A 25,346-nucleotide genomic window follows, 5' to 3' on the forward strand; every position below is an offset into this window, starting at 1 on the left:
TCCCCTTGAGAAAGCGGAAATGCGAAATGCACGTTGGGGTCCTGCCATCCAGCTCTTGGTCATCCATCCATCCTTGGTAAGCTCTGACCCCTCCTATACCTAATGGCCATTATATGATTACGCTGATTGTCTACTATGGCCATATTATGTATTCGGACAGGGCTGACCAGGGTGTGTTGACTGATATCTCTGTACAGCTTTCGGCTCTACCCCCCATGGGGGCTGATAGTTATTTGCGCTTTACTCCCCATGATGTATGACCTTGCTGTTTGTGTTGTTTTTGTATTTCGTCACTTTACTCTATTGTCATTTTAATATTTTAATAAAATTTGTATGTGTTTTTAGCACATGAATCAGATATTCCTTATTCGCCCATTTATTCATTTTGGAGTTGGTTTTTCCTCTTAGGGTTGCTCATAACTTGTGTCACCACCCTGGTGGTAGAATACAACTGGGATTTGTGTATTTATTGAAAATAACATTTGTATATATTTCATCATTCATAGTCATCTTCATCTTGCTGGTACCACACATAGGCATGGTGGCATATGGCTCGTTTTATTATTGTCTAATTAGAAAATGCATTATCATGCTCAGCCGGGGAGACGGCACCACATGAAGTGGGCGACTGTAATATGATTTTTAGGTTTGTTTTGCCAAAGAAAGAAACCACCTAACGTGCCTCTCTACTTAATTTCCTAACAGAGGATTCTATATAAGACAATACATATATATATTGTGAGGCTGTGGCCTCTGATACAGCTAGGGGGCGCTGTTTGTGCTCCCCAGAATGTGCATGCAGACGGATGAAGTCCATAGGTGTGCATGAGAGTCATGGATTTCCGTTCCGGGTTTTCCATGTGGCTGAAGGCCACAGGTTTGTGTGTGTGTTTAAAAACCCTGCAGTAAGGGGTATGGGTGTGTCAGGTGTCAGGTCAGGTGTGCGAGGTGCACGTCAGTGTCAGTCTGGTGTGTGCTGGTCTGCAGAGTGCATGGAGGCACAGGCCAGCAGAGCCAGCACCCATGACAGCTGAATAGCCTGGCACCCGCAGCGTACACAGGGATGCAAGTTGTCCATGGTACTGGTCTCGGATGTGGACAGTCCTGTGCACGGAGGTGGATGTCCTGTGCCCGAAGGAGTCGGATGTGGACAGTCCTGTGCCCGGAGGTGGATGTCCTGTGCTTGAAGGAGTCGGATGTGGACAGTCCTGTGCCAGGAGGTGGATGTCCTGTGCCAGAAAGAGGACTAGCATGTGCAACGATTGCAAACAGGTGGATATGGTGCCCGGCTGCTATCCGGAGGATATCCTGAACTGTGTACGACTGTGTGAGTAAAGAGTCTAAGAAACGGTGATACAGCGATGCAGGACACCCATGAGAACTAGTCAGAGGAGGGCTGGCATGTGTAGTGTCTGCAACATATGAGGCTGTGTGTATGGAGACGTATAGAGACTGTGAGATGGCGTGCGGTCTCCCAGGGAAACTGGACAAGGGAAGTCTGGCCTGTTTAGGGACCGCAAATCTAAAGCCATGTGATATGTATTGCTTTGAACCGGTGTAAACTGGTCAGTGGTCACTGATAATATCCACTGAAGTTATATGCATTTATGTGAAATGGACTTTAATGCTATGAAGAAACACATTGAAAGAGACTTTTGTGTTTGAATTTGTGGGTCACTGCCTCTTCACTGCGTACGATGCTACTGCAGCCTTACAATATATATATATATATGTACACTATATATGCTCTGGCAAAAATTAAGAGACCACTGCAAAATTTTCAGTTTGTCTGATTTTTCTCGTTATAGGTATATTTTTGAGTAAAATGGAAATTGCTCTTTTATTCTATAAACTACTGACAACATGTCTCCAAACTTCCAGGCAATACATTTTGTATTTATTTTCTGAAAATGAGAAATGGTCAAAATAACAAAAACATGCATTGCTTGCAGACCTCAAATAATGCAAAAAAAAAAAAAAAACAAGTTCATAATCATTTAGAAACAACAATACTAATGTTTTAACTCAGGAACAGTTCAGAAATCAATATTTTGTGGAATAACCATGATTTTTTAATCACAGCTTTCGTACCTCTTGGCATGCTTTCCACCAGTCTTTCACATGGCTTTTGGGTGACCTTATGCCACGCCTGGTACAAAAATGTAAGCAGTACTTCTTTGTTTGATGTCTTGTGACTATCCATCTTCCTATTGATTACATTTCAGAGGTTTTCAATGGGGTTCAGGTCTGGAGATTGGGCTTGCCATGGCAGGGATTTGATGTGGAGGTCCTTCATCCACACCTTGATTTACCTAGCTGTTTGGCATGGAGCATTTTCCTGCTGGAAAAAAACAGTCCTCAGAGTTGGGGAACATTGCCTGAGCAGAAGGAATCAACTGTTTTTCCAGGATAACCTTGTATGCAGCTTGATTCATATGTAGTGTTGAGCATTCCGATACCGCAAGTATCGGGTATCGGCCGATACTTGCGGGTATCGGAATTCCGATACCGAGATCCGATACTTTTGTGGTATCGGGTATCGGTATCGAAACAACATTAATGTAAAAATGTGTAAAAGAGAGAATTAAAATAAAAAATATTGCTATACTCACCTCTCCGACGCAGCCTGAACCTCAGCGAGGGAACCGGCAGCGTTGTTTGCTTAAAATTCGCGCTTTTCTTTCCTTACGTGAAGTCCCGGCTTGTGATTGGTCGCGTGCCGCCCATGTGGCGGCGACGCAACCAATCACAGCAAGCCGTGACGTAATTTCAGGTCATTCAGTATTTTAAAATTACGCTCCGGCTTTGTGATTGGTTGCGTCGCAGTCACATGGGCGACGCAACCAATCACAGCAAGCTGTGACGTAATTTCAGGTCCTTAAGGATTTTAAAATGACGTCCCGGCTTTGTGATTGGTTGCGTCGCAGTCACATGGGCGACGCAACCAATCACAAGCCGTGATGTCACGGGAGGCTGGACACGCGCGCATTTTAAAATGCGCGCGTGTCCAGCCTCCCGTGACGTCCCGGCTTGTGATTGGTTGCGTCGCGGTCAACCAATCACAAGCCGGGAGGCTGGACACGCGCGCATTTTAAAATGCGCGCGTGTCCAGCCTCCCGTGACGTCACGGCTTGTGATTGGTTGCGTCGCCCATGTGACTGCGACGCAACCAATCACAAAGCCGGGACGTAATTTTTAAATCCTTAAGGACCTGAAATTACGTCACGGCTTGCTGTGATTGGTTGCGTCGCCCATGTGACTGCGACGCAACCAATCACAAAGCCGGAGCGTAATTTTAAAATACTGAATGACCTGAAATTACGTCACGGCTTGCTGTGATTGGTTGCGTCGCCGCCACATGGGCGGCACGCGACCAATCACAAGCCGGGACTTCACGTAAGGAAAGAAAAGCGCGAATTTTAAGCAAACAACGCTGCCGGTTCCCTCGCTGAGGTTCAGGCTGCGTCGGAGAGGTGAGTATAGCAATATTTTTTATTTTAATTCTTTATTTTACACATTAATATGGATCCCAGGGCCTGAAGGAGAGTTTCCTCTCCTTCAGACCCTGAGAACCATCAGGAATACCGTCCGATACTTGAGTCCCATTGACTTGTATTGGTATCGGGTATCGGTATCGGATGGGATCCGATACTTTGCCGGTATCGGCCGATACTTTCCGATACCGATACTTTCAAGTATCGGACGGTATCGCTCAACACTATTCATATGTCCTTCACAAAGATTAACCTGCCCAATTCCAGCCTTGCTGAAGCATCCCCAGATCATCACCGATCCTCCACCAAATTTCACAGTGCACAACACTATGGCTTGTACATCTCTCCAGGACTCCGTCTAACCATTAGATGACCAGGTGTTGGGCAACGCTGAAAATTAGACTCATCAGAGATTACCTTACTCCAGTCCCCTATGATACAATTCTTATCGTCTTTGGCAAACTTCAGCCTGGCTCTCCTTTGCTTCTCATTGATGAAAGGCTTTTTTCTAGCTTTACATGACTTGAGTCCTGCCTCTAGGAGCCCGTTATGAACTGTTCTTGCCATGCACTTCACCCAAGCTGCCATTTGCCATTCCTTTTGTAGGTCACTTGATGTCATCCTGCGGTTGCTGAGTGATATTTGAATAAGATGACAGTCATCCCTCTGCCGATCTGTAGCTTTGTTGTCCCCAATGTCTGCTTCTTGACCTCGTTGTAATGGACTGCCATCTTAGAAATTTTAAGGATGGAGGCAACATGACGCTCACTGTGTCCCACTGCTAGAAAAGCCAAAATTGAGCCCTTCTTTTCCTCACTCAAGACTTTTCTTTTCAACTCCTTTGGCATGGTTAAACGTTATTTTTTCATTCCTATTACTTTTCTGATATTACTAGCACTTGTTTTGCCATCCAGCTTATTGCAAGTGGATTGTGAACACCACAGCAGGGTTTTTTATACTTTCCTTCGTTAAATAAGATTTGGTTCAGGTGATCACCTGTTCAGAAGCACATTAAGTAGAATGAGGTGTACTCTGGCTGGAATTCAACTGACACTGGAATGGAATAGCTGTCAGACATGTATGATAGCATGGTACCATAAAAGGTATCCTGATGAGACTTATAGTCATCCTTCTCCACCTCAACCAAGATGATGCAAAGTGTTGCAGGCACGTCACTCAGGATATCAGCATGATACAAAGGAAACATGAGTTATTTTTGGGATTCTGGGGAAATCTTACCATTGATCATAACTCTTCACAGTATAGTAGAGGTAGTGGTTCATAAGCACACAGGTATGACACAGTTCTGAGCTGAAGTTGATCACAAGGGTTTTATTCAAGCATCACACTGTATCACTACTCTTCATTCAATGTCCCATCAACATATATTAAGATCTCTTTACAGATAACTTCTCTTTACAGATAGCTTCTGTTCACACGCAGTGTTTTAGCCTAAGCAGAACTGTACCTTTTTCATGCAGTGAGGTGAAGGAGGGGGATGAGTCTGGTGCTGTAGCTCTCTCACTTCTATCTTGTGGTAATAAAGATGCTCCTGGCTGTCCTCACTGCTTCTATAATTACAGTAATTGCTTCCTAGGAATAACTGGTGTATACAGCTTGTCTGACTTCAGTCTTACATAAGACTCTCTAACACACACCTTGCTCTAGGATGTCCAGGACACAATAGCAACTTTCCCAGCATCCCTTGGGGCTGACCACTCCCTGTCTGCTATAGTCATTTTAACTCCTACAGTTACTGGATGATTCCAAATCAACAGTGCAGCTTCTATCTATCACAATACAGTTGCATCAGCCGAAGCACAACTTATATTATGGTAAACACTACACTATGTTGGCATACTATAGCTTACTATGTGAAGAGGAGCTGGGAGGTTGTTAAAGTAGCACAGAAAGTTATTAAATCAGCACAAGCAATCTTATAGAGAAGCTATCAGCACGGTTTTGCTATGTAATCTGGGAGCAGCATGATGTAGGGACAGACAACTGACACAAGCAATGTGTCACTTTGTAGTCTGCATACTGTCTTTTTGATACAATCACAGTTTTCTCTGCTGCAGATCTAGAGATCTGAACGCTGAGCCTTGTATGCCTCTTGCACCACTGATTGGCAACTTCCTGTGTACACTATGCATTGGCAAACAGTTGCCAATCAATGGTGGAGGCGGAGTTACACAGAGCAGGTGGACTAGGAGGCACGAGACACCTAGTCCTGTAGTGATAGTCTCCTGCTTATAAAAAACTGATTTTATTGAAACAAAAGCACACAGCCTAGTAAGCCTAGTAAGTGACAAATCATGGGAATCAGAGTCTAAGCCTCAACATCATGATGCTCTCAGATTGCATAACAAAAACCTGCTGACAGATTCCTTTAACCATTGATTGTTTATATAACCTTACCTATAAGTTGTAGTCTTAGCAGAAATTAGTTTTGATCTGCTCACTGGTAGCTGATGTTGGCTGCTGATGGTGTGCACCCCTGTTGTTCCCAACACATTGGACCTGTTACAGCTGTGTAGGGTCTGGCTGGGTGATGCTTTGCTGATAGGGTCCCTGGGCAATGTAATACCGGCCTGTCCTGACTATGTTGTGGACTGAACTAAGACAATAGAACATCTGACCGCAGTTGATCCAGTCTGACCCCTTCTATGCAGATTAATAGATAAGAAGTCATAAAATATATATATATATATATATATATATATATATATATATATATATATATATATATTTTAAAGCCGTTATTCCGTTTTCCATTTGGTTTCTTGTGCATCTTCTCACATTGTACATAAAGTCTTTATTTCTTTCTCTGCTTGCATCGATCAGAATAGGTGTCACAACCCCTTTATTATTTTCACTGCATAATCTTATTATGACAATAAACTCAGCCCTCCTGGGAATAAGACTCTTTGGATCCTAATATACATATATGGCCTATCTTAAAAATAGGACATTAATGGGTGATCTTAGAAAACCCCATAAAGAAACACTCAGTACTTTTCGAACATTTTTTTACTGGAGTCATTGGTTAACTTTGTATAAAATTACCATAATGTGAGCAAACGGCTGAATTACATGGAGTGGGCATATGATGCCATAATCTGCGAGGAAAGAATAAGAAATGTCTTTACTTTGCTAACAGTTTTCTCTTTTTTGTTCTTTTACAGAATTCTCAGCAATAACAAGATATCTCTTGTAAAGAATAGATCTTTTCTTGGATTAAACTCCCTTGAGAAATTGTGAGTACGAATTTCATTCTGAATGTTAGCAAGAGTTGAAAAGTTGCTACAATTGAAGTGGGTACCTGGGTGACTAGGATCAGAGCCTCAAATGCATTTCACTTGTCAGTGTTTCTAGACTGCCTGACTTTCACATCAAAAAAACAACATGAACCAGAAAGTTCATGAAAAGAATACGTGTCTATAAATAAACAAATAAAAGTTGAAGAAGGCGATGTTCTCAAAAGGCCAGCTACATATAGTGAAAAGAATAAAATAATCAACCATCAACCTGTCATTCTAGCTATATGTAGTTATAGGAAAAGTCCTTATCTTTTCCCAGCTTTTCTTCAGGAAGTACTTATAAGTTCAGATAAATTACCTCATCCACCCATGTGTTCTAAGGGTGCTTAGTTCTGTTAAACTAAACCACTGTGTAATTATCTTATTTCTAAACATTTTTTCCAACCCAAATTGATTGACAAACTCAAAGCAACACAAGCGCAATAAATGGCAGTAAAAAATAGTAAAATTATGTTTACATAAATAAATAAATGATAGAATGTAAAGTATTCATTACATGCCAGTTTCAATGAGGCAATGTACTTATACTCACTTTTATTTGGGCAAAGTCTGGCTTTTAATATCAAATGCTGACTCACGTTTACTTTGTATGAAAAATTCCACTCATTTACCACGAACATGGGCTGGTTTATTCATGTAGAGTCTATACACTTCACAGTGCTAAAACATTTGGAGGATTTGGTTAATTTAATGAGATCCCACGATTGCTACTTATCCACCCATGTGCTCTAAGGGTGTTTAGTTCTGTTAAACTAAACCATTGCGATTATTTTATTTAAAAATGTTTTTACAAATCCAAATTGATTGACATAACCAAAACAACACAAGCACAATAAATGACAGAAGAAAAAGTAAAAAGTATTTATTTAGACAAATAAATGTTAGAATATAAGCTATTTATTACACGTCAGTTTAACAGAGACAATGTGTTTGTACTCACTAGTATTTGGGACAAGTATAGTTTTTAAAAGGATGATTCAAGTTTACTTTCTATTAAGAATTCTGGTCTGTTGGCTGAACATGATCCAATCCATTCTTGCAGAGTCTATACATTTTTGCAACTTTTGGAGGATTAGGTTATTTAATGAGGTCCCATGATCGCTACTTAGTGTACACTGCATGGACTTTTCTGTATAATGTGAAAATGCAAGAACTTGAGGGCACTACCAATTATTGAAGGGGGATCACTGACCACACACAAATATACAGTATATGAACAAAGACACCAAGAGAAAGTAGTGAGCAAAAAAGGTCCCGATCAACCCTACAATAAAAACCATAATAATATTTGAAAATATATACGTTTTATTATATATTTATACAAACAAGACACACAATAGAGACAAAAAGATACACTTAAAAACAATTAAATAAGCCAAAAATTGGCCATATGAAAACATCACCTGAGGTCCAAATAAGGACCTAAAACTGACCTCCTCCAAAGTGCTAGGCAAAAGAATATATATATATATATATATATATATATATATATATATATATATCTCAATAATGGTGAATAAATAAACACTACCGGTTTATAGTTAACACATACAGTGGCTATAAAGATTAATAGTATAATAATATCAAATAAGGACAGTAATGCAAACCCATCAAGGATGAACAGATCGAAGACCATATACTATGATCAAAGAGTAAAAAGACATGGTACTGATCAAATGCCTAATATGTTGGTAAAGAAGAAGAAAAAATTCAGTCCAAATGGACAAAACGTTATGTGGAGAACAACTGTCACAATGATGAGGCAACACTACTGGAATGGACCATAAATGTCCAATAAAGCAAAGCATGGAGCACAAAAAATGTCTAGAACCAGGTAACCAGGTAATGAAAAGCCAATGGGTTACAAACCAGTGAGAGAGATGAATCACATACTCAAGGAATCAAGAGAATGTGTGAACCCATTGCCAGCATGATGTTAAAGAGAGGAGGGAGGCCCCACGTGTATCGCCACCTGAAAGCGTGGCTTCCTCAGGCGAAAAGTGTATAATGTGAAGACTTCGGGAGAGGGTAACATTAGGTTTAATGTATTATATTAAAAAAAGATTGTTTCTGCACAAGACTAAAAAAAATGACATTATTCTATGCAAAAACATTTAGGTTTGAGAGTCCTCAGAGATACCTATTAATGGCTAACTAAGAAGACGGTAAAAAATAGCAAGCTTTTGAGACTACTCAGAGACCTGAGTAGTCCCGAAAGTTTGCTATTTGTTACCATCGTTTTAGTTAGCCGTCAAGAGGTGTCAACCACTGCGGACTCTCAAATCTAAATATTTTTCTGTCCACTAGAAAACCCAGTACAAAGATATATATCTTATATATTATTACAGTATATATATATCTCACAATCTAGATTCCCAATCAGTATGCCTTTGGAGAGTGGAAGGAAACCAGAGAACTTGGAGGAAACCACTGCAAACACAGGGAGAACATACAAACTTCTTGCAAATGTTGTCCTTGGTGGGATATGAAGCCAGGACTCCCACAAGCGGGGCAAAGCAACAGTGCTAACCACTGAGCCACGGTGCTGCCACACCCAATAGTTACAGGCTATAAACTACCTCCACGTACTCAGATCTTACAGTCACATTGTTTTCCATTGATTCCCTACTTTTTGCTAATCTGTTGACTGTACAACTGCCAGATTAAAGACAAACTACATAGGACTTAATTATAGTCTATGACCATAAAGCAAAACCCTTGTAGAGTGATTCTCTAGTCCAACTCCCTTTAATCTGTCCCAAACTTCTTGCAAATGTATTTTCAGTAGATTATCGAAAGTAAGGAATCAATGGAAAAAAATATGACTGTTCGATCTGACTACACATTGCTTTTTGTAGTCTGTAGCCATGGAGACACATATTTGAGCATAGGTGCTTACACACAACACGATAGGATACAGTTTTGATTAAGAATATCCTAAGAGCCTTCATTTTTTATTTTAGATTTATTGGATCAGTTGGTAGCAAAGGTGGCCAAAGCCTAGTATTAATAAGGAGTACGAGTATATGGCAGAAACAGCTGATGTCATATCAATGTCTCAGGCTTTGGTGAAGATAGCTTGGCCTGAGCGCTGGATAACTCCGTCCAAAGTGGAAGTTCAGTAGCCAGTAATTAAATAAAATCATTCCTACTCCCGTTCCTGAGGATACGCAGAGACCCTTTAAGCAGGCGTTTGTGAAGTGCCGGCAACTCGTCTGACTAAGCAGGAAACAGATTCTTTGCTGAACTATTTAAAGCTGAGTCCACAGAACTGGCCTTCGCGTCGGAGCTGCGAAACCTTGGCAGTCCATTTAATGAAATGGTTTTTATTAGGCATTGTGTAATTGAAACTGCACCGTCTCTTTGTAATTGTGCTGTATAATTAGATTGTGTAATTGGAGCCACATAACGCTTTGTATAATTGAAAACAGGACCCGAAAATCTAACAGCTGGGGGAGGAAGAGGGGCGAAAGGAGACATATTGCTGAACAGGAGACAAGTCCTTCCGAAATGTGTGGTGATAATGGGAGAGTTATGTTTCCGCACATAGTAGCTCACTGATGACGGCAGTGTACAAATGTGGCAGAAAATAGTCTGTCTCCTCTCGGCGTGTGGTTTTACATAAAGCTCAATTATACTTATTCTTTTTATAATGAGTTAAAGGGGTTGTTCGGTCTTGGGGTACAAGTCTACCGTCACACTATGTGACTGCAGACTTGTGAATCCTCACATCGTGCGCACTGCGGGCGCCGGTAGTGGGCGGTCATGTGACCAGCCACATTCCAACTAGACGTGTCTGGCCCCACTCAATACACTTGCATTGAGTGAGGCTGTACATGTCTAGCCGGCACTTGGCTGCATGTATACAAATCACATACTTGCTGTCAAGTGCCTTTCTGCTCCCAGCGCTGGCACCAGAGGATCCACACAGCACACAGTGCGCGCAATGTGAGGATTCACAAGTCTGCAGTCACTTAGATAACAAGCATATAATAGTAATTTTTACACACAGGCAGACAGAAAGGGGAGCTATAAGTGTGTATCAGTAATATTTACACACCGGAGAACAGCAGGGGGCGGTATAATAAGTATATAACAGTGATATTTACACACAAGACACCAGCAGGGGACACTATAACAAACAGTTTAACAATGTGTCTCAGAAAAGCATGCAAGCAAACTTTTCATAGTGGGCATCTGTGAGGTGGGTTGTTTTGTAAGAATTTTTGGTAACAGCCATGCCCCCTTTTAGAGGTCACACCACTTCTATACCTTCCTCACACAATGTCTAAACGTCACTTCAATCCTCCTTGACACTGCAGGGTGCCCAAAAAATTCCTTATTCTGAGAAACCTAAGTAATGTTTGAGGAATCTGTCAACTCTTCCAGAAGTCAGTAGTCTTCAGCACAATGGGCATGTATGCAGAAAAGTTATATTACAAATTCAGGTCTACAATATCCTTCATCCCCAAATTTTTCAGTACTACTTCAATGCCCAGTTGAAATTTCTTTAGATGCTGCTTTTAACTGCTGCTCTGCATATTTGTGCACTGCATTCAAACAGTCTGCATAAGGGACTTTCACCTCTGAGCCTGTTTTCTTCTTATCCCATACTGACAGAGAGAAAGTCCTCTAGGTTACACAGACTATTTCCCAAACAGCCGCATTTGAAAGCAGCTTCTAAAGGAGCAGTTTCTGTGAATTGAAACATATGTTTAGAATAAGTAAAAGAGGTGGCACCCACCGTCCGTGTAAAACATTCTTTTATTTTATATCCTTAGAACATTGCAGCGAGAGAATGGGAATTAGAACAGCACTGTAGGCTAGTCATAGAAGAGAAGGAGGGAAAAGAAAATAATGAAGTATATTATAAAAATGTATAACTTTGAAAAGTCTGATCAATCAGATAAAAAGTTTAGTTAGTCTTTAAATAGCTTCAAACTTACAGAAACCTGCCTTAAGTGTTGTTAACATGATTTATTTTTCAGCATTTTTTGTGCTTGATCTTCCCAATGCACTAGTGATGTAGCCTATTGCTGTTTAATCACCATCATCATTAAAGGCCCCTTTGCCATATGAGAAGACACCAGTATAATGAATGGCAAATGCCGGTGTAAGGTTCTGTTACAGACTTTCTGTTGGAGTCCAGGACCCTTACATGTGTGCCGCTGCCGTAACCACAAGTATGTGATTTACATACATGCGGTCACATGCAGACAAGTGAATTGAGCGAGTCTGGATATGTCTAGTCGGAATGTGGCCGGAAGTATCCAAATTGCATACTTGCGGGTACATGACGTTCCACCCTGGCACAGACACCAGAGGATTCTGACAGCGTGCACTGTGCACGCTGTGAGGATTCACAAGACACAATGAGTGACTGCAGACTTTAACTCCTAGGCTGGAAAAGCCTTATAAAAGGGATTTTTGTGTATAAAGATTTTCCAGGTTTCCATCCCCATTGGCATCTGCTAGCTTAAAATAATAAACTCTGCCATTACTTTCCTTCAACAGTTCCAGAGCTGCCTCTTCACCGCTGTTCCAGTCTTTCTTGAAGAGCTGCATTGATAACATCATCGATACAGCAAACATGATTGCTACAGCCAATTGCTGGGTTCAGAAGTATCATAGGATCATAGAATGTTAGAGTTTGAAGGGACCTCCAGGGTCATTGTGTCCAACCCTCTGTTCAATGCAGGATTCACTAAACCATCTCAGACAGATGTCTGTCCAGCCTGTTCGAAGACTTCCATTGAAGGAGAACTCACCACCTCTCGTGGCAGCCTGTTCCACTCATTGATCACCCTCAAAGTCGAAAAGTTTTTTCTAATATCTAATCTGTACCTTCTCTCTTTCAGTTTCATTCCATTGCTTCTCATGTTTCCATGTGCAAGTAGATGTAGATGAGCCGTTTATCCCTTAGCCTAGTGATTGTTAGCCGCGGTCACGTGCACTGTAATCATGACATTAACACTGCAGCCTGTCAACAAAGACCAGAGTAGTAGCAGAGCTCTGGATCTGAGAGGGGCGAGTAACACCTCAGTTTATTATTTTAACTGGAAAACCCCTTTATTGTGCTTGTGGGCATACGGCTTCATGCAACTTTTCTCGCACTATTTCCACCTGCATTTTCATAAAGAAATCAGTTATTGGTAATGGCAGAAATTATTCTTTTTTTTTGCTGAAATTCATTTTCTCCAATTGGATTGTTGATGCCTTGTAAACATTCTTTATTATTTTTATGACCCTCCGAGCTGCAGTTATAAAATATCAGCTTTTACGCTGCACTAAAGGTTTTCTGCTTTGTAAAGATCTATAACTTTATTTCTGTTATGAACAGACATAACTTCAGCTTTCACTGCTTGTCGAGTGTTATTCTTATGAAAAAGGATGAAAGGGAAAATTAAGGCAATGAACGTTTATTCTATGTTGGATGAAAAGTTATGTTTCCATTTTTGTGCTTCAGTTCTTCTCTATTTTAAAGATCTCAACTTGCTGTCTGTGAACGGTAAGAATAGGGTAAATTCACACAGGGTGGTTATCGTGTAGAAGTTCTTCACATTACTATCCAATAAATAAAGCATACAGTGTGTGATGTGTGCACTGAAAGTTATTCCCCAGGGTCGCACCTTCTTTAGGCCATCACACTTCAAGCCTCAACCATGCAACCTCCTTGAAACAAATCTTCTGGGACTGCTGCATCCGAGAAGGTTCTCCTGATGTTTGCAAGGTATTCCAATGTCTTCCGAGTGTCCATCTTTTTTTAATCTTTCTCTGAGAATCTCCCAAAAGTTCGGGAGCATTGCCAAGTACCATTTAAAGGGTTTGTCAAGGCTTGGGGTTTAAGTCTACAGTCACTCTGCAACTGCAGACTTGTGAATGCTCACAGTGCGCACACTGCATGCAGTCAGGATTTTCCAGTGCCGATGTAACGTGATGCGGGGTGGTAGCCATGGGAGATGTACTCGTCTCCTGTGCCCTGGCACGTTACATGAAAGTGAGGATTCTGGCTTGATGCGTGGACTTGTACTGTGAGGGCGCTACGCCGGTGCAGGCCACATGATGACACTACTTTGCCAAGACCAGATGTTTACCAGTTAATGAAAGGAGACCAACAGTCCTTAACAAGCAATACTTTACTAAACAGCCATTGCGTGGCAACTGTGTACACAGGATAGTGAGTGCAAACAAAGAGTCATCATAAATGGTACGTTCTCTAAATGGGATATAGTCAGCAGTGGGGACAGCAGGGATCTGTTATGGGAGCAGTGGAGACAGCTGGGATCTGTTATGGGAGCAGTAGGGCTTAGGGATCTGTTATGGGAGCAGTGGGGACCGCAGGGATCTGTACTGGGAGCAGTGGGGACAGCAAGGATCTGTACCGGGAGCAGTGGGGACAGCAGGGATCTGTAACAGGAGCAGTAGGGACTGCAGGGATCTGTTATGGGAGCAGTGGGGACCGCAGGGATCTGTACTGGGAGCAGTGGGGACCGCAGGGTTCTGTACCGGGAGCAGTGGGGACCGCAGGGTTCTGTACCGGGAGCAGTGGGGACTGCAGGGTTCTGTACCGGGAGCAGTGGGGACCGCAGGGTTCTGTACCGGGAGCAGTGGGGATGGCAGGGATCTGTAACAGGAGCAGTGGGGACCGCAGGGATCTGTACCGGGAGCAGTGGGGACCGCAGGGATCTGTACCGGGAGCAGTGGGGATGGCAGGGATCTGTACCGGGAGCAGTGGGGATGGCAGGGATCTGTAACAGGAGCAGTGGGGACAGCAGGGATCTGTAACAGGAGAAGTGGGGACAGCAGGGATCTGTTATGGGAGCAGTAGGGACCACAGCGATCTGTACTGGGAGCAGTGGGGACAGCAGGGATCTGTTATGGGAGCAGTGGGGATCACAGGGATCTGTTATGGGAGCAGTGGGGACCACAGGGATCTGTACCGGGAGCAGTGGGGACCGCAGGGATCAGTACTGGGAGCAGTGGGGACCACAGGGATCTGTACTGGGAGCAGTGGGGACTGCAGGGATCTGTTATGGGAGCAGTGGGGATCACAGGGATCTGTTATGGGAGCAGTGGGGACCACAGGGATCTGTACCGGGAGCAGTGGGGACCGCAGGGATCAGTACCGGGAGCAGTGGGGACCACAGGGATCTGTACTGGGAGCAGTGGGGACTGCAGGGATCTGTTATGGGAGCAGTGGGGACCGCAGGAATCTGTACTGGGAGCAGTGGGGACAGCAGGGATCTGTTATGGGAGCAGTGGGGACTGCAGGGATCTGTACCGGGAGCAGTGGGGACCACAGGGATCTGTTATGGGAGCAGTGGGGACCGCAGGGATCTTTTCTGATGACACCAAACTATGTAGGATATTAAAATCTGACCTTGACATTACAATATTACAAGACCATCTAGATGAGATGACTGAATGGGCAAACACTTTGCGAATGAGATTTATTGTAGATAAATGTAAAATAATGCACCTAGGACGGAGTAATCCTATTGCTCCATATACATTAGATGAGAGTATACTCGGGACTACAGAACAGGAGAAGGGCTTGAGTATTCTGGCTACAGGTAAGCTGAGCAGCAGTCCTCAATGTCAGGCAGCAGCTGCAAAAGCAAACAAGATTTTAGGATGTATGAAAAGAGAGATAAAATACCACGATCCCAGCGTATTGTTACAACTTTAGAAATCACAAGATGATATTTAGAAATAAGAGTCAGTTCAAAGGCGGCAACTAGATTATTACAAGAGATGGATCCAAAGACCATACTATGGATCAGGGGGCATTCATTACAGGTGGAAGAAAGGTGATTCCGGCAGCTAAACAGGAAAGGGTTCTTTACAGTTAGAGCAGTCAGACTGTGAAATCCCGACCACAAGAGGCAGTAATTGCCGAGACTATGACAGCTTTTAAAAAATGGCCGGATGATTTCCTCAATACACATAACATTGCGGGTTATAGTTAAATTAAAGACAAAATGTACAGTACAATTGGAGGAGAAAGGTTGAACTTAATGGACCTAGGTCTTTTTTCAATCTATGCAACTATGTAACTAGTAACGTTTCACATATTTTTTTCATTTATATAGAGCATCACAATACAGTGTCTCATTACTTCCTCGGCTTCACACATTCCTACCTCCACGGGTCTCATTTCCTTCACCACCACCCAGCTTAGCACCACAGTACAGTCCGTGAAAATCATTCCCTCTTTCCACGATTCCACGTTTGAGTCTCCTCGTAGAGGAGAGGGTTTGCCAATATGGCAGGACTCAGCTTCAAGCTTTCTTAGAGAACACCCGCCTGGTGCACTTCCTTGGTCTCATGTTCTATTCCATCCTGAACCTTTACCTTTATGAGCTGCAAGCTACTCAGAGCCTTCTCCAGACCCTTCTCACTTTGTCACTCTGCTGTCTGATCAGTCTTCTCTGAGCTGGCACTGTCCTCTCTGCATCTCTGTAACTATCTCACTCTCTGTCTCGGTCTATTCTTCAGGATCACGCTATCTCTGTCCTGATCTCCTTTCTTTCTTGCCACAGAACACCCAATACATGTGGTTCTGCTGAGCACACAGTCCAAACCTCTGCTCTAGCTGCAAGCTAGGTCCTGTCTGAGTCACTACCAGGAAGTCCTCTCTGACCCTGCTACATAGCCCCTCCTTCTCTGGGCTAGTCCCAATACTTAACTATGTATTACCCTACTTACTGTCTGTTGCTGGGCAGAACTCAGCTTCCTAACAGTACAGTGCAAAACATTACAATACACTAAATCGCAATCACACATGACATTATACACACTACACTTTACACTGTACACAAAACTGATCTCTTCAAGGGGGAACAGGGCAATATGTCCATCTCCTTACACTGACACTGGGAGCAGAAGGGAGCGTGACCACAAACATGTAATTTGCTTACATGCAGTCACATATGCCGACTAGACTTGCTCAGTTCAAGTGTATTAAGCAAGGCTAGGCACGACTAGTTGGAATGTAGCCAGAAGTATGCCAATCACATACTTGTAGTCACATGACTGCCTGCTCCCAACACCGGAGAATCGTGACAGCACGCACACTGCATGCTGTGAGGATAGAGTGACAACCCTTTTAAGTGTCTCCGAACTCTCCCTATATCAAGCTGTGCTCTTATATTACTTGAACATTATCTGAACCTCTTCAATATAAACAATACGTTTTCAATTCACTGACAGCAAGCAGAAGCAGTAGGGAATGGAAGCAAAATATATTAGACAGAGAACTTTTTAATATACTAAAGGATATCTTAGAACCATTGTTCTAAAATGAGACCACTTATCACAAAACACTTCAATAAAGTATTGGATGTGATTGAACAATAGTCTAAAGGGACTTTCCCCCAAAATGGAACAAAATTAAGTGAAAAAGTTGTATGTACGTCAAAATGCTGAAAAATGTAGATGGCAGATTGAGTCCGGGTCCCACTAATGTACATGAGGGGCATCACAGGGGAGCTCGCTCTTATTACTGCAGTTACAGGTGGATGTCAGCTGTATTACACAGCTGGCACCCGCTGTCCTTGGAGAGGTCCTACCACTCCTTATACATATGTATGTATATACTTATTCTTCTACATATGCAAATTGTCTCTTCAGTGAGGAAGAGGACAAGAACTCTACTGCTACCTATTAGAAGTAGCAATCTTACAAGTCAATATCGACCCTTTAACGAGCCTTGCCACATGACTTAGGATAATTCATATTGGAAGGCTCGTTAAAGGGTCAATATTGACTTTTGGATTGCTTCTACCAGTAGGTGGCACTAGAGTTCTTGTCCTCTTCCTCTCTGAAGAGACAATTTGCATATTTAATTTCCCAGAGGAGCATTGCATGACTTATAAGTCTCCTCATACTGGAGTGTCAAACATGACATGTCACTCTCCAAAAGAAGAAAACTTACCCTTTAGTCTCTTATTCTACTACATATTCAGCGGCTGCAGCAAAGTTGTAAAAGAGGTTGTCCACTACTTGGAAAACTCCTTTTTAAATGATGTAATCCCCATTGTAAAATTTTAAAAATATATACTCACCACCAGCCTTGACGCCATTCCAGCGAAGTTGGCGTTCATCTGCTGGGGTTCGTATGACATTGTTATGTCACGTGAGCGCTGCAGACAATCATCGACTTCTACTGGGCTGCTGTACTTTTACTTCTTCTGCTTGTCCGTCACTTGTTCAGGAGAACAGCAGGGGACGCCATAGCAAGTATATAACAGTACTGTTTCCAATCAGGAGGACAGCAGGGGGCGCCATAACAAGTATATAACACTGATATGGACACTATTCACGTATATAATAGTGATATTTTCACACAGCAGAACAGTAGGGGGCACTATTCACGTATATAACAGTGATATTTACACACAGTAGGACAGCAGGGGGCGCTAAAACAAGTATATAATAGCTATATGTCCCCACAGGAGGACAGCAGGGGGCACCATAACAAATATATAACAATGATATTTATACACAGGGGAACATCAGGGGGCACTATAACAAGTATTTAACAGTGATATTTATACACAGGGGAACATCAGGGGGCGCTATAACAAATATATAACAATGATATTTATACACAGGGGAACAGCAGGGGGCACTATAACAAATATATAACAATGATATTTATACACAGGGGAACAGCAGGGGGCGCTATAACAAATATATAACAATGATATTTATACACAGGGGAATAGCAGGGGGCACTATAACAAATATATAACAATGATATTTATACACAGGGGAACAGCAGGGGGTGCTATAACAAGTATATAATAGTGATATTTATACACAGGGGAACAGCAGGGGTCGCTATAACAAGTATATAATAGTGATATTTAAACACAGGGGAACAGCAGGGGGCACTATAACAAATATATAACAATGATATTTATACACAGGGGAACAGCAGGGGGCACTATAACAAGTATATAATAGTGATATTTATACACAGGAGGACAGCAGGGGGCACCATAACAAATATATAACAATGATATTTATACACAGGGGAACATCAGGGGGCGCTATAACAAGTATTTAACATTGATATTTATACACAGGGGAACATCAGGGGGCACTATAACAAATATATAACAATGATATTTATACACAGGGGAACAGCAGGGGGCGCTATAACAAGTATATAATAGTGATATTTATATACAGGGGAACAGCAGGGGGTGCTATAACAAGTATATAATAGTGATATTTATACACAGGGGAACAGCAGGGGCACTATAACAAATATATAACAATGATATTTATACACAGGGGAACATCAGGGGGCGCTATAACAAGTATATAATAATGATATTTATTCACAGGGGAACAGCAGGGGGCGCTATAACAAGTATATAATAGTGATATTTATACACAGGGGAACATCAGGGGGCACCATAAGATATATATAACAATGATATTTATACACAGGGGAACATCAGGGGGCGCTATAACAAGTATATAATAGTGATATTTATACACAGGGGAACAGCAGGGGGCGCTATAACAAGTATATAATAGTGATATTTATACACAGGGGAACAGCAGGGGCACTATAACAAATATATAACAATGATATTTATACACAGGGGAACATCAGGGGGCGCTATAACAAGTATATAATAGTGATATTTATACACAGGGGAACAGCAGGGGGCGCTATAACAAGTATATAACAGTAATATTTATTCCATGATTCCAATTGCTACATATTGCATAGTTTAACAGGGCAAATTAATATTTAAGTGGGACAGCACCGATAAGGATGACTTTTGCTAATCTAATCCATACATAACCTTACATTTTACACTAATGCTTCAGTCTAGAGAGTCTACAAATCTGTAGCCTCAGATTAAGAATGGCAAATGAGAGGACTTAGAAAAGAAAGTTACCGGAGGAGACAGTTTGACATCATTCCCCTCTTGATGGGTTGCAAGATGAAAACTGCGCTTCTAGATCCGAGCTGCCATGTACTATGTGAGAGCCTCTTGTAGGTGCGTTTGATCAGCAGCACCACACCTGTTAGGAATACAATTTCTGGCAGTACTTACAAAGACATCGGTTTGGTGATTGATCTCCATCATACGATGAAATCAGCTTTCAAACTTGTCTTCTTAAGTGTGAAGTCTGAAAAGGATGACGTGAGTTATTTGAGCGGCTCTAGACACAAAGAATTCTGTCTCCTTATGGCATCTCAGTCGCTTTGTTATCCTCCCCCCCGATGATCAAGAGCACGATGATAGATCCGGTTGTCAACATGATGCCGATGTTTTTCCATCCCTACATGTATTTTGTATTTGTATCACATGACTTCTACAAGACTCCTAAATTTATACGGAATGATCTTTTGCATTAAAAATATTGCATTAACCATTTTGGTATTTCAGCATTTTTTAGTCCCATGGTCAAAAGTATAAATAGCAGCGTTATTTTTAATACTTGATTGCAAACTTTCCTTTCCTACTTCATACACTTCATTCCCATCACTTCCCTTCAAGTTATTTTAGGTTTCATCCTTCTATTGAAATCTTGTTACAGTACTGGGCAGTATTTGGAAGTGCATTGAACAGCAGGGTGGATTGCTGCTGAAGGAAAAAAAAATCTTTAAATCTTCAGCTTAGCGAGTGTGAACGAGCTGAGTATGACCTGAGCGTAAGTGTGAACAGCGGTAAGTGTGTGACTTGTGATTCAGTGACTTTGGATTCAGGGAGTTTTCAAGGGAGGAATTACTGAATTGCTAGCTGTATCTTGTTAATACTTTGAATTTATTTGTATTTAACTGTCTGGTGCAATCCCCATTAGGAAATGTGCTCCACTCTTGTTAATGCCATTCAGTGCACATCTTGCTACATGTATGCAATCCTTGATCAGCCGGTCGAGGATGCATACTGCTGTGCGAAATGTGAGCACGTTGTGCATTTGGAAGTCCAGATACTGGATCTAAGGGCTCCTTTTTACATGTGTGAAATACGGCCGAGTGCTGTAGATAAGCCCCTGATGCCAGTGGGCTTAGCTCATCTTCGATTTTGGGGGTGACAGGTTCCCTTTAACCACCAAACAGAAAAGAACATATAGAAAAGTCCCAGCAAAATACCCAAGATGATAAAAATTACAGAGTCTCACCCTTCCACTGACTCGCCAGGATTAGAGCAACTGCTACTAGGGGGCTTCCAGGGACGACTACCTCCACCAGCGGCACTACACTTTTGTCGGGCACCCACAGAGAGGAGGTAACAACAAGCTTAGGAAGCTGACAGTCCATTGACGTATGTGGTCAGGCGACAGGAGGGTCACAACCTGGCATCTTCATGGAGCCAGGTGACCGATGGGTCTTAATCCTAGCTTTCCCAAACATATCCATGGGGCTCAGATGACTGATGGGTCCAAATTCTGACTACCCTAAAGATATGCATGGATTCAGTGATGGTCATTGGAGCAGATCTGTATTCTTTCAGCTGGGGCCATAGTCCCCTACACAGAAATCCTGTAGAATGTTAAATCTGTACCACTCTTGATGGAGCCATGTTGTCCTGGTAAAGAGTTCCTTTATGGAGTCATAATGTCCCAGCTGTTATTCTGTCAAGTTTTCTTGCAGAACACTAAAAATCCCTTTTTTATATACCCACATCTGAGGCTCAGGTCATCATCCACAAGTCATGGGGGGGGGAGAAAGGTGGGATGAGCTTAACTCTCATTGTTTGAGTATTTAGTCAATCCACATACTTCGTCCTTCTCTGTCTTGCAGATCAACAAACTAGCTGTCCTGGTACAATGTTTAATCAATGTATCAACAAACATCTGCTGTTCAATTACCATGCATCCCTGTCATCCAAGATAACAGCCAATAAGTTACAACAAACAACTCAAAAGTCTACATTAAGGGCTCATACGACTAATAGTCTGTGTTTTTTCACCAACCAAAGAAAAAGCCCATAAATTCAAAAGTCAACATAAAGATAATAGTCTATACCTCCAGTCCTACTGAAAATAGACATCTGGATAATTAAGATTAAATGGTGTGTCTTCATGATGTATGGGTGTGAGTGAAACATCGGACAGCACTCGGATGTTACCCCAGTGCAGTTCAATATACACAGAGTTAGGACATTGAGGAGATTGTCTCCTTCACACCTGTGCTGTGATTCTCACATGCGAGAGAATTGGAGCACTGTAGCAAGATACTACGCTCACGGTCTCAGCAGAGCTGGAGACGAGGTTCATTAGCATATTGCATCCAATGCTCACGCATTGGATGTCATGAGCTAGTCTGTTTCCAGCCTAAGAATAATATGAAAATGATGGACAGATGGAAACAAAATTTTCAAAACATCTCAGAAATCCCCGCACTTACACACCTTGACATGCTAACTATGGGGTTATTTAACCCCTTCCTGACCCATGACGCCAGGTAGGCGTCATGAAAGTCGGTGCCAATCCGACCCACGACGCCTATGTGGCATCATGGAATGATCGGGTCCCTGCAGATCGGGTGAAAGGGTTAACTCCAATTTCACCCGATCTGCAGGGACAGGGGGAGTGGTACTTCAGCCCAGGAGGTGTGGCTTTGCCCCCACATGGCTACGATTGCTCTGATTGGCTGTTGAAAGTGAAACAGCCAATCAGAGCGAATGAAAACTGGTGAAATATTACAATCCAGCCATGGCCGATTCTGTAATATCATCGGCCATGGCTGGAAACCCTGATCTGTCCCCCCCCACTGCCACCGATCTCCTCCCCAGTCCTCCAGTCCTCCATCCTGTGCTCCGCTCCCCTCCGTCGTCCTGTCTGCTCCCCCGTCCTCCTGTCTGCTCCCCCCGTGCTCCGATCCCACCCCCCCATGCTCCGATCACCCCCCCGTGCTCACCGAGCCTCCCGGTGTCTGTCCGTCTCCTCCACGGGCGCCGCCATCTTCCAAAATGGCCGGCAGATTCGTTCCAGCTACATTTTGACAGTGATCAAAATAAAAAAAATAGTAAATGAAACCCCCCCTTTATCACCCCCATAGGTAGGGACAATAATAAAATGAAGAAAATATTTTTTTTTTCCACTAGGGTTAGAACTAGGGTTAGGGGTAGGGTTAGGGGTAGGGTTAGGGGTAGGGTTAGGGGTAGGGTTAGAACTAGGGTTAGCGTTAGAATTAGGCTATGTGCACACGGTGCGGATTTGGCTGCAGATCCGCAGCGGATTGGCCGCTGCGGATTCGCAGCAGTGTTCCATCAGGTTTACAGTACCATGTAAACCTATGGAAAACCAAATCCGCTGTGCCCATGGTGCGGAAAATACCACGCGGAAATTCTGCATTGTATTTTCCGCAGCATGTCAATTCTTTGTGCAGATTTCGCAGCGTTTTACACCTGTTCCTCAATAGGAATCCGCAGGTGAAATCCGCATAAAAAACACTGGAAATCTGCGGTAAATCCGCAGGTAAAACGCAGTGCCTTTTACCTGCGGATTTTTCAAAAATGGTGCATAAAAATCTCACACGAATCCGCAAACGTGGGCACATAGCCTTAGGGTTGGAATTAGAGTTAGGGTTGGAATTAGGGCTACGGTTGGAAATAGGGTTAAGAATAGGCTTGTGGTTAGGGTTATGGTTAGGGTTAGGGGTGTGTTGGGGTTAAAGTTGTGGTTAGGGTTGGGGTTAGGGTTAGGGTTGGGAATAGGGTTAGGATTGTGGTTAGGGGTGTGTTGGGGTTAGGGTTGTGATTAGGGTTATGGCTAGAGTTGGGATTAGGGTTTGGGGTGTGTTGGAGTTAGAATTGAGGGGTTTCCACTGTTTAGGCACATCAGGGGTCTCCAAACGCAACGTGGCGCCACCATTGATTCCAGCCAATCTTGCGTTCAAAAAGTTAAATGGTGCTCCCTCCCTTCCGAGCCCTGACGTGCACCCCAAACAGTGGTTTACCCCCACATATTGGGTACCAGCATACTCAGGACAAACTGGGCAACAATTATTGGGGTCCAATTTCTCCTGTTACCCTTGCGAAAATAAAAAAAATTGCTTGCTAAAACATAATTTTAGAGGAATGAAAAATTATTTTTTATTTCCACGGCTCTGCGTTATAAACTTCTGTGAAGCACTTGGGGGTTCAAAGTGCTCACCGCACATCTAGATAAGTTCCTTGGGGGGGTCTAGTTTCCAAAATGGGGTCACTTGTGTCGGGTTTCTACTGTTTAGGCACATCAGGGGCTCTGCAAATGGAATGTGACTCCCGCAGACCACTCCATCAAAGTCTGCATTTCAAAACGTCACTACTTCCCTTCCGAGCCCCGACTTGTGCACAAACAGTGGTTTACCCCCACATATGGGTACCAGTGTACTCAGGACAAACTGGGCAACAACTGTTGGGGTCCAATTTCTCCTGTTACCCTTGTGAAAATAAAAAATTGCTTGCTAAAACATAATTTTTGAGGAAAGAAAAATGATTTTTTATTTTCACGGCTCTGCGTTGTAAACTTCTGTGAAGCACTTGGGGGTTCAAAGTGTTCACCACACATCTAGATAAGTTCATTGGGAGGTCTAGTTTCCAAAATAGGGTCACTTGTGGGGGGGTTTCTACTGTTTAGGCACATCAGGGGCTCTGCAAACGTGACATGATGCCCGCAGACGATTTCAACAAAGTCTGCATTCCAAAACGTCACTACTTCCCTTCCGAGCCCCGGCATGTGCCCAAACAGTGGTTTTCCCCCACATATGGGGTATCAGCGTACTCAGGAAAAACTGGACAACAACTCTTGGGGTGAAATTTCTCCTGATACCCTTGGGAAAATTAAAAAATTCTGGGCTAAAAAAATATTTTTGAGGAAAGAAAACACATTTATTATTTTCATGGCTCTGCGTTATAAACTTCTGTGAAGCACTTGGGGGTTCAAAGTGCTCACCACACATCTAGATAAGTTCCCGTTGGGTTCTAATTTCCTAAATGGGGTCACTTGTGGGGAGTTTCTACTGTTTAGGCACATCAGGGGCTCTCCAAACGCAACGTGATGCCCGCAGAGCATCCCATCAAAGTCTGCATTTCAAAACGTCACTACTTCCCTTCCGAATCCCGACGTGTGCCCAAACAGTGGTTAACCCCCACATATGGGGTATCAGCGTACTCAGGAGAAACTGCACAATAACTTTAGGGGTCCAATTTCTCCTGTTACCCTTGGAAAAATAAAAAATTGTGGGCTAAAAAATTATTTTTGAGAAAAGAAAAATTATTTTTTATTTTCATGGCTCTGCGTTATATACTTCTGTGAAGCACTTGGGGGTTCAAAGTGCTCACCACACATCTAGATTAGTTCCTTGGGAGGTCTAGTTTCCAAAATGGGGTCACTTGTAGGGGAGATCCAATGTTTAGGCACACAGGGGCTTTTTCAAATGGCGCTCCTTCCCTTCTGAGCCTTAGCATGTGCCCAAACAGTGGTTTACCCCCACATGTGAGGTATCAGTGTACTCAGGAGAAATTGCCCAACAAATTTTAGGATCCATTTTATCCTGTTGCCCATGTGAAAA

At 42.7% G+C, this 25,346-nt stretch overlaps 1 protein-coding gene across 1 annotated transcript in view; it reads left to right on the plus strand.

The window, feature by feature from the left end:
* The window catches only part of ADGRA1 (adhesion G protein-coupled receptor A1), an 847,935-nt gene that overhangs the window by 94,682 nt on the left and 727,907 nt on the right, over nucleotides 1-25,346 (plus strand). Inside the window, exon 2 of the mRNA XM_077258539.1 lies at nucleotides 6,680-6,751. Coding sequence (XP_077114654.1) covers nucleotides 6,680-6,751 — 72 coding nt within the window. The remainder of the gene's footprint in view (nucleotides 1-6,679; nucleotides 6,752-25,346) is intronic.

Source organism: Ranitomeya variabilis, chromosome 4, assembly GCF_051348905.1.
Source record: "Ranitomeya variabilis isolate aRanVar5 chromosome 4, aRanVar5.hap1, whole genome shotgun sequence".
Taxonomy (NCBI): Eukaryota; Metazoa; Chordata; class Amphibia; order Anura; family Dendrobatidae; genus Ranitomeya; species Ranitomeya variabilis.